The sequence below is a fragment of the Vanessa atalanta genome, chromosome 30 (genome assembly GCF_905147765.1).
Source record: "Vanessa atalanta chromosome 30, ilVanAtal1.2, whole genome shotgun sequence".
Taxonomy (NCBI): domain Eukaryota; kingdom Metazoa; phylum Arthropoda; class Insecta; order Lepidoptera; family Nymphalidae; genus Vanessa; species Vanessa atalanta.
The window spans coordinates 1,543,462-1,553,705 of record NC_061900.1 but is presented as its reverse complement, the minus strand read 5'-3'; the positions used below and the strand labels follow the sequence as shown (position 1 = coordinate 1,553,705).

Here is a 10,244-nt window from a genome sequence, read left to right as displayed (position 1 = left end):
TTATATCATTGATGTAGTCACTTATGCGAAAATCAGTCATTTAATATTAAAGTTAATTAGTTTGAGTTGTTAATTAATATTTAAAGTCCTTATGTCCTGAGTTATCTACACGATTGGGAGTGCGCACGGCCATCGCAGTTGTTTCAGTGGATAGGAATCCACTGAAACAACAAAGCTCCGTATTAGTGATAAAGGTAAGCGGACGAGCAAAGAACTACCTTAGAAGCTAAGATGTTAGGTCTCTCGTGCCTGTAGTTACACTGGCTCACTCACCTTAAACACCTACCAAGTATACTAGCAAGCAAATATGGCAGTTTCGATAGTGGACCAGCAGCTTTATTGCAATATTGAATTAGTGAATTACGAAACTAAAGCTATTTGCGCAGATGTTTTCATTGGTTTCGTATTATGAATTCTTTTAAATCTGTCTCGAAATATCCTACATGATATCATACATTTAAACAAAAACAAGAATTGAATCAACTTAAAACAAATAACTAACGAAACAAATGTTTTCCAATACCAATACCTTGGTTGTCAAGGTATATATCATAATATTTAACTTGGCTCTCATTTTTACATTAATGTTTTTGATGGGATATCACTACTTTTTGTATATAAATTATTAGTAGGTACTTATTAATAACAAAATTAATACCAAATGGTTTTTGTTAAGCTATTCTATTTTCTTATGTTTACGGGGTATAATTGTCTTTTTTTTTATACGTTCTTATTTTTCTTGTAGGTACCTCTGAAATGTTCGAGTGAATTGCCCATTTAGTGTCCGGATATTTTTTACGCGTTTTCTGTTTATACTTAATTTGCCCAAGTAGGGGTGGTATAATGTGCGCAGATGGTTGTACTCTACAATAGAGCTCTCTTGTGTCTTGATTTGACTTGGACCTAAATTGATAAGATGTACTCTATCTAAGGTTTTAACTCTGGAGAGGCCAACGTAAGCCTGCTCTTTACTAAATATAGAGGAGCCTATGTCGAAAAGAGCACCGTCAAGGCGAAGGCCTTGTGATTTGTGTATAGTAGTAGAATATGCTAAGCAAATAGAGAATTGTTTCCTTTGAACATATATGTACATTACTTAATATCTGTAACTTGGATTTGACTTCTAGTTCGCAAATTAAATTATGTTTAAATTGAATTGTAATTTTACGTGCGCTATTGCTGTTGTCGACGTCACCAATGTACCTTCTCTATTTTTTCATTGGACCCATTCACCAGTCCTTTGCTGACATCAGCATGCTTGCTCGATACTATTCTTCCAAGCAATAAGGATCCCCGTTTGTAGCGCTAGGGTACAAACTTAAATCATTCCAGTTACGATATACATACTCTACTACAGTCTCACGAAACCTATTTTATTGTTGTATACTAGTATACTCAAACAAAAAATATGCAGTCGAATAGACTAGGCAGCTTCCATCGGAAGGCATTGAAATAATTCTTATGAGCGCGGTTGCCACTCGCTCAGACACGTCCGCGTTAAGGTTTAATCGTAACGCTCCTTTCCCGTTGCTCCGGCGTCGCGTCGCGCGCCGTGTACCGATATGCCTATTATTATTATTTTTTTAAGTATAATTATTTTGCACCATTGATGTGCGCTAAATGATAGTTAATAACGTAATAAATACGAAAGTCGACTATACTCATAAGTACTAAAACGGAAATATTTGGATTTAAAAAACTTAAGGGTGGTATTCAACTTGATATATATACACGTGAAGACCTTAAAATCCACTTTAAGACCGGCTGTCATAAGTTTTGATTGCTGGTTCTTACATCATTTTTTTTATTACAGTTATTACAGGAACTAAGTATATAAGTGTTCCTATAGACCCAATAAAATGAAAAATTATAATAAAATGATAAAAAATTACCAGTTTCAGATTTTTTCCTTTATATTGGCCTAATTATCTACCTGCATGCCATATTTGAACTTTCTAGGTCACCTGGAAGTAGGATATAGTTTTGATCTATAGGTCAGTCAGTGATAAAAATGACGATTTTTAGACGTTAATATCTAAATAACCATTTGAGATGCGTTTATGAAATTTGGAACACATATGTATCTCGCAAGTCTTAATATATGAGCCAAATTTGACACATTTATGTCAAATAGTTTTTGAGTTATGAGGAGGTCAAAAGTGGCTTCAAATGGTTCGTGTAATATTACACACGGTGCTGCTCGCCAGTTCTGTTACTAGAACTTAGCTGACACGCTACCGCGTGTCTAGATTGGCTCTCAAGGTTGGTGGAGCATTGGCGATATAAAAAAATATTTCTTACGGCGCCAATGTCTTTGGGTAGTTGGGACCACTTCCCATAAGGAGACCATTTGCCACGCCTACACATACGGTAAAAAAAAGGAACAGCAATATCGACCTTATTGTCCGAGAATCCGAAACAAAAATTAACGGCAATTCAGATTAAGGATTTTTAAGTGATTGTAGAAATAAATGAGTCTCCTTAATATATAATATTCTAGTCGCCCGCGGCTTTCCTTGCGTTTTAGAAGTTGGTTAGGTGTTACATAAAATGTCGGTGTCGTTCCTTGGGTTCTATATTATTTCATACCAAAATTCAGCGGCGGCCTTAGGGGGTGGCGAACAGGGCAATCGCCCGGGGCCTCGCTCTTGCAGGGGCCTCGCTCAAAAATCCAAGCAAAATTGAAATAGTTTTTTTTTTTTTAAACCATTGTTTTTGATTCCTAATTATTTATTAAGGTTATAAAATAACAGTAAATTAAAACAAAGTTAGTTAACTAATTCATTTATTCAGAACATAATATATCGCGCCTCAAAACACTTGAAGATCGGTTTTTTAATCGCATTTTTTTTTAGCATTAGCAGCCCGTAAATGTCCCACTGCTGGGATAAAGGCCTCCTCTCCCTTTGAGGAGAAGGTTTGGAGCATATTCCACCACGCTGCTCCAATGCGGGTTGGCGGAATACACATGTGGCAGAATTTCGTTGAAATTAGACACATGCAGGTTTCCTCACGATGTTTTCCTTCACCGCCGAGCACGAGATGAATTATAAACACAAATTAAGCACATGAAATTTCAGTGGTGCCTGCCTGGGTTTGAACCCGAAATCATCGGTTAAGATGCACGCGTTCTAGCCACTGGGCCATCTCGGCTCGCATAGTTCTTTAATTAAAGATTTTACGCCAAAAACATCAGTTTAAAAAATTATAATTCCTTTATTTGTTAATTTTGTAATTATTTCAATATCAAATATTTTTAAAGTAGTGTCCTTCCTTGGGGTTCTATATTATTTCATACCAAACTTCATCAAATTCTGTTCAGTAGCTTGATGAAAGAGCAACAGTCAGATAAACATACAGACAGACAGAGTTACTTTTGCATTTATAATATTAAATAAGCAAGATGTCGGCTTCGCGCCACTAGAATAAGGGAATAATAAAATAATTTGCTCATAGCCAGCCTTAAGTTGAGTTTGAGAGGTACGAGAAGTTTCCGTTAAGCTTCAAAGACAGACGTTCAAGCTTGTATGAAAATTCATCGTATCATTTAGTTTGTCTGTATGCTACCCTGTTCGTCATAAAATTCACTTTCGTAATGATTGTATTTTATTTTTATGTAATAGAGAGGATAGTTAGCACTAGAGTCCTACGTACAATGCCACGAGACTTTTTTTCGTCTATATATTCGTATAATAATTTATTTTTATTTTAGCTCTTTTAATTAATAACGAAATATTTTTTTATTTATTACATTAACATTGTATATCCCGCTGCTTACAAATATTTTAAAGTAACTGTAAATTAGATATTTGCAATTTCAGATTTGTTTTATAAAAAAATATTAAATTTAAATAATTAGGTACTAAAAGTCAAAAACTACTAATACTACTAAAGATATTTTGATACGGTTTTCACCAAAGGACATCGAGAATCATCAAGGAGATTTAGGTAAAGGATGACGATTGTTGAAGATGTCGGGAAAAGTCATGTCGACTGCGAGTTTCGCTGGCGCCGCGTATATACATAATATATCTAATGGCGCGAAGCCGACATGTAGCTAATATAATATTATAAATGCGAAAGTAACTCTGTCTGTCTGTATGTTTATCTGACAGTTACTCTTTCATCAAGCTACTGAACAGAATTTGATGAAGTTTGGTATGAAATAATATAGAACCCCAAGGAACGACACCGACATTTCATGTAACACTTGACCAACTTCTAAAACGCAAGGAAAGCCGCGGGCGACTAGAATATTACATATGAAGGATACTCAATTATTCCTACAATCACTTAAAAAATCGTCTTAATCTGAATTGCCGTTAAGTTTTGTTTCAGATTCTCGGACAGTAAGGTCGATATTGGTGTTCCTTTTTTTTACTCTGTCTCTTTGTCTGTCTGTGTCTCCTTATGGGAAGTGGTCCCAACTACCCAAAGACATTGGCGCAGAGAAATATTAACCATTTTGTATATCGTCAATGCGCCACCAACCTTGGGAGCCAATATGCCCTTGTGCCTGTATTTATAGCTCGCTCACCCTCCAAACCGGTACCCAACTATTCTAAGCAATGCTGTTCGGCTGGCGATATCTGATGAGAGTGTGGTACCTAGAAGGGTTGAATGTGATTGTTTTATTTTTGGATTCTTAGGATTAATCGAGTAAATAATTTACGTCATTATATATTATTTGTTCGGTTAAGTTAGGAAAACATTTGTTTCGTTAGTTATTTGTTTTAAGTTGATTCAATTCTTGTTTTTGTTTAAATGTATGATATCATGTAGGATATTTCGAGACAGATTTAAAAGAACTCATAATACGAAACCAATGAAAACATCTGCGCAAATAGCTTTAGTTTCGTAATTCACTAATTCAATATTGCAATAAAGCTGCTGGTCCACTATCGGAGCTGCCATATTTGCTTGCTAGTATACTTGGTAGGTGTTTAAGGTGAGTGAGCCAGTGTAACTACAGGCACAAGGGATATAACATCTTAGCTGCTATGGTGACGCATTGGCGATGTATAATGCCTGCCTAATTTTCTGGCATTGGTTGGCGGACGAGCATATGGGCCACCTGATAGTAAGTGATCACCACCGTCCATAGACAAAGGCAGTGTAAGAAATATTAACCATTCCTTACACCACCTATGCGCCACCAACTTTGGGAACTAAGATGTTACGTCCCTTGCGGCTCACTCACCTTTCTAACCGGAACACAATAATACAGAGTACTGTTATTTGGTGGTAGAATATCTGATGAGTGAGTTGTACATACCCAGACGAGCTACCACAAATCCCTACCGTCCAGTTATATAATTTATATTACTTGACGGTAGATAATATATATTTATATATGTATATATATATATATATATATATGTATATATATATATATATATATATATATATATATATATATATATATATATATATATATATATATATATATATATATATATTACTGCATTTTGTATAAAGAAATATTATTATTTAATAAATACAACTTTACGAGATTGTATATCGTCCGAGCTATTGTTTAAACGTGCGAAATTATAAACGGTACTTGGTACCAGACTTGCCTAGTACGAGGCCACTGGACGTTTTGTGACAATGATAATCTTTCATGTTAGTAAATTTATTTTTATGTTTTAATTGTATTATAAAAAAAAAATTGTGCCTCTCGGGACGCCTGACAGAAGTGAAATCTTAAAATAATCGTCTTTCCGAAATACGATTAGCGCTGTGGGTGGAAGGAGCCTGCCTACCGCTGCCGTATGCGTAACAGAAAGAAAAATCAAACAGACTGGTACCGTAACGCGTTACGTAACGAAGCGGTTTATATTCCCATAAGAAGGCATAATTTCAAAAATATATTGACTTGAATACATTAAATAGGATACGTAGGGGCGTACTAATAATCTCAGGGCCAGTGGGCACTCCACGTCTTCGGCGATGTTACCGTTTACTAATTTCCTAAAAGACATATTTTTAATTTCATTAAGAATGAATTTATATATACCTTGACGGGCCACTGTGTTTTGAGAGTGTCAAGAAACGAAAAAAAGTATTAATGACATTTTTGACAGCAACATTAAATGTATAATGATGATAATAAATAGTGCGGTTGGACGTTTCTTCACTCTGACGCAACTTCAGGCTCGTTTGCATTTCGCGTAAGCAAGACGTGCCTGAAGCGTCGTTACTTTATTATAACATTGAAAGTGCTGAATGTATTACCGTTATATTGTAAAACCTTCAAACACGTGGTTTTAATTCTCCTCGCCCGCCTACCCACGATCGCTCGGCAGCCACAGATGGATACAGAAAATAATGATAATGGCAATATGTCGTTAACCTAATAACCGTCACTGCCTAATATTCTATAGTTTGTAACCGTTTATACAGCAGAGTATTCTGGTTCTATCATAAATCTACACTCAGAATCACAATTTAATTTTTACCTAGCTGTATCATGCGTTAAGTAATACGATACTTACTCACTTATCTCTCACCTCACAAAACAAAAATAAAAAACATGGTAAATATCCCGTATTAAATACTTGTAGTAATAAATATAACAAAGTTTATTTAAAATGTTCATGCAGTTATCACCTGTAATTGAGGTGCCACTTTTTTTATTTTTTATTTTATGAACTGTGTGCTGTCATGTATCAGTGTGTACTTTGTTGGTGATCAAATAAAAAAAAAAAATCTAATACGAAGATTCTAACAACACTGTTATGGTAATTTGAAACGTTTAAATATTTCTTTGAGATTCTACCATGATTACTTATTCGTTATTTTTTACACAAAATCATTTAAAATTATATATAAAACAGTTTTATTAAAAAACGAAATTAAATAAATCGTTCATATGTAATGTTGCTTGCATTTGATAAACTAGTAACCAAATATCGCTCAACATTAGTATGCTGTTTTTAGCTATGTCAATTTAAACATATAGGTGACAGTTTTGTGTGTGAGTGTAATCCTACTTTAAAAGTATGTTTTATTAATTTTCTTTTATGTGAAAAATCAGCACAAGCTCAGAACTTGGCACAATTTTCCCGAAATCAGATGTATATTATATCTTATTTTCTTGTATAGATAACGAGTAATTTTTAATTACAATCAACGACCTTTGTTCTGTTTAATAACACTATTCATGACATGACTGTATGCTTACCAACATTAACTTCAGCAATACTACGAAGTGTCAAGCTGAAAACGTCATTTTGTAATCGTTTGACAGTTCTGTATCCCAAATTTTACGTTACAAATACTATGAATTCTCAAAGTACAACGGTTGAGAAATCCCCTTGCGTGTTTTGCAATATAGTTAATAAGTTAGAGAATACAGAAATATTGTATGAAGATGACGATGTTTGTGTTTTTCGGGACATTAAACCAGCTAGCGATTATCATATACTGACTGTGCCGAAACGTCATATAGAAGATGCGAAGTCCTTGCAACCAGCTGATAAAGAACTCGGTAAGTTTTTGAAACATCATTTACGCGGCTTACAGTAGAGTGAACTGACAGAAATGTCCAGACGATCTCTTTGCATTACATACGGTTTAATTTAACGTTATACCAATTTTATACCCTGTCATTAAGTTATTCCTCACGACAAATCGTTTTTTTTTTTTTATATTTGGCATAATATTATATTTCACTAATCGTTTGTTGTTTATGTTTTTAAATTTTTTTTTAAGGCTGTCAGTCTCAGATAGTTAATCATTAGACCTTTATTACCCTTTTGTGTAACCCTATAATATATGACTGTCATGCACTATATTGACAAAATTGTTAGAATATTAAAATATTTACATACAGATTTTCAAATGACACATTTTCAGTACTAAACAGAAGATAAAATTAATTAGTGTTTGCCTAGGCCATATTGGTTTGGATTATTTGCTTATAGACTTTATAAAATACTTTTATTATCTTACATCTTAAATCAAATTTTTATTAAAATTAATCATTCCATGTTTAAAAATATACTTTTTGTTTTAATAACAGAAAATATTATTTTATATTTCCAGTTGAAAAGATGCTTTCCATAGCAAAAGAAATGCTGCAAAAAAACAATTTGTCACTCGATGATGCAAGGTACGGCTACCACTGGCCACCATTCAGAAGCGTCAGACATTTGCACCTTCACACCATAGCTCCTCAATCCAAAATGGGGTTGATCGGAAGAATGATTTTCAAGGAAAATTCATATTGGTTTGTTTCGGTAAGTTTACTTAAACTGTCAAGTGGATAATAACATTGCTTATCGAAAACTCCTAGCTTCAAATTTTTATTCTTATGAATGTTCTTATTAGTTATCATCCAAGCCGTCTCAGAAACAGTCAGAAATTATATAAATCCTATGTCTATATACAAAACTCAAGTGTTGCCACACTGAATAATAATTAATTTTTGACTTTTTCTTTTCAGCCGGAATATGTTGCTTCAAGACTATGAAAATGTAATTATATTTTGTCATTATTAACAGCAGCTTAAATTTTTTTAACTTTGGTGTTGAAATGGTAATTTAGTTGTCGGTATAGTTATAAGTTTTATTATTCTGTAAATAAATTCTGTAAATTTGTAAAGTATGGTACGTAATCTTGACTGTGTTACTGAAGAATATGCAAGAAGTTTATTCCAATCGAAGAAGGAATAAAAATACTCGAACCACAGATTTACGTACACCATGTGATTAACTAATTGCTCTTTGCAAATATATTGACAAGCGACGATTTATATTGTAATGATTTTTTTTTTTGGGCTTGTAATAGATTTCATGAAAAGCTCTTCTGTAATACAAAAATGGTATTCATATCGGCATGATTTATTTCAATTGATATGTACGCTTCGGGTTAAAGTGTGATTAGTGACTGAGCCAGTGACACAGCTGATACAGACACAAGGAACGTAACATTTCTTTGATTTTATATAGTTTCGGTTAAATTTTTAACTCTCGCAGTGCCAAGGTCATATGGTGAATGTGACTAAATAAAACAATTGCCGGAATCTTTGTTTTAACAACACGTAACGAAATAAAAACAATTTATTTTTTCGCAATTATTCATAAGTAATGATATTGTTATGTAGTTCAAATTATTTATTAAATTTGTTTTAATGGTAAGAATAGTGTTTTTTATTATCTGTACGGATATACTAATGGTCGCGCAACCACTGATGCTGAAGCAGAGATATCAGAAAATAGTATTTATACATTAACACATAATTAAACGCTCTGTCTGGTACTGAGTTACGATCAATTGACCACAACTAAATGTAGTCGAATGCGAGTAAGCAAGCGAAAGTCACGGTTGTTGACATCAGTGTTATATTTAAATTCTTAATAATCAATCAAATCAAATCAATTTTATTCAAGTAAACTTCAAAATGAAGTGTTTTTGAATCGTAAATATTTAAGCACCGTTTCGGAGAGCAGTCTCCAGTGAGAAGAAACGTCATGAAACTCGCATAGTTACTCTACAAATAAATATATTTACAATATTGTTTTACACAATAATTCATGTCCTGTGATGGAACCCGAGCATAAATCCAGGCGGTTTTTTTTTTTCTAAAAAGTATACTTTTAATTAATATTGTTAATGGTAAATTGATTATATTTCCCGGTATAAACCATTGCTTAGTAACGTTCTCTGTACCGTATGCAAACGGAAAGTAGGGGTTACGAGTTTATTCTTATTTCTTGTATTTTATATGTATATCAACTTTAATGGAATATTGGTGTATATTTTTCTATAGAAACATTATATTATCATAAATATATTGTAAAGCAGCCGTTAATACACGTATTTCGGACATATTTTTTGTAGTGGGTCATAAAACAACATTTTTATACACACGCGCACTTATTTACACGATTTAATATTAATAAATTCTTAGTAACAATTCTATTTCGTATTTACTTGTAAACAAATTATTTGACGTAAATTACATGTGCGACAGACATCTTGATATGTCATTTCGCTCACTCTGCTAGATTTATCTAAGAGCGAGCAGTACAACCGATATGCCGTCATAGATCACGGAACATAATTAAAACAGATGTGCCAAAAGCGGAAAAGATAAAAAAAAAATATATATTTTAATAAATACTATTTTTACAAAATAGCACTCTTTGATACTGTAAAAACTATTATCAGAAAAAAATAAAGTCTTCTGAGGGCATAAATTTATCAAGTAAGTATTATATTAATTTATCACCTGATAC

The 10,244-nt window shown here is 33.2% G+C and overlaps 1 protein-coding gene across 1 annotated transcript; it reads left to right on the top strand.

The window, feature by feature from the left end:
• The first annotated feature begins 6,979 nt into the window (after positions 1-6,979).
• Positions 6,980-9,143, top strand: LOC125075217 (adenosine 5'-monophosphoramidase HINT3-like). Its single transcript, XM_047686908.1, has 3 exons — positions 6,980-7,492; positions 8,050-8,243; positions 8,450-9,143. The coding sequence occupies exons 1-3, from the start codon at positions 7,171-7,173 to the stop codon at positions 8,474-8,476; spliced, it is 543 nt and encodes a 180-aa protein (XP_047542864.1). The 5' UTR covers positions 6,980-7,170; the 3' UTR covers positions 8,477-9,143.
• The last annotated feature ends 1,101 nt before the right edge of the window (positions 9,144-10,244 follow it).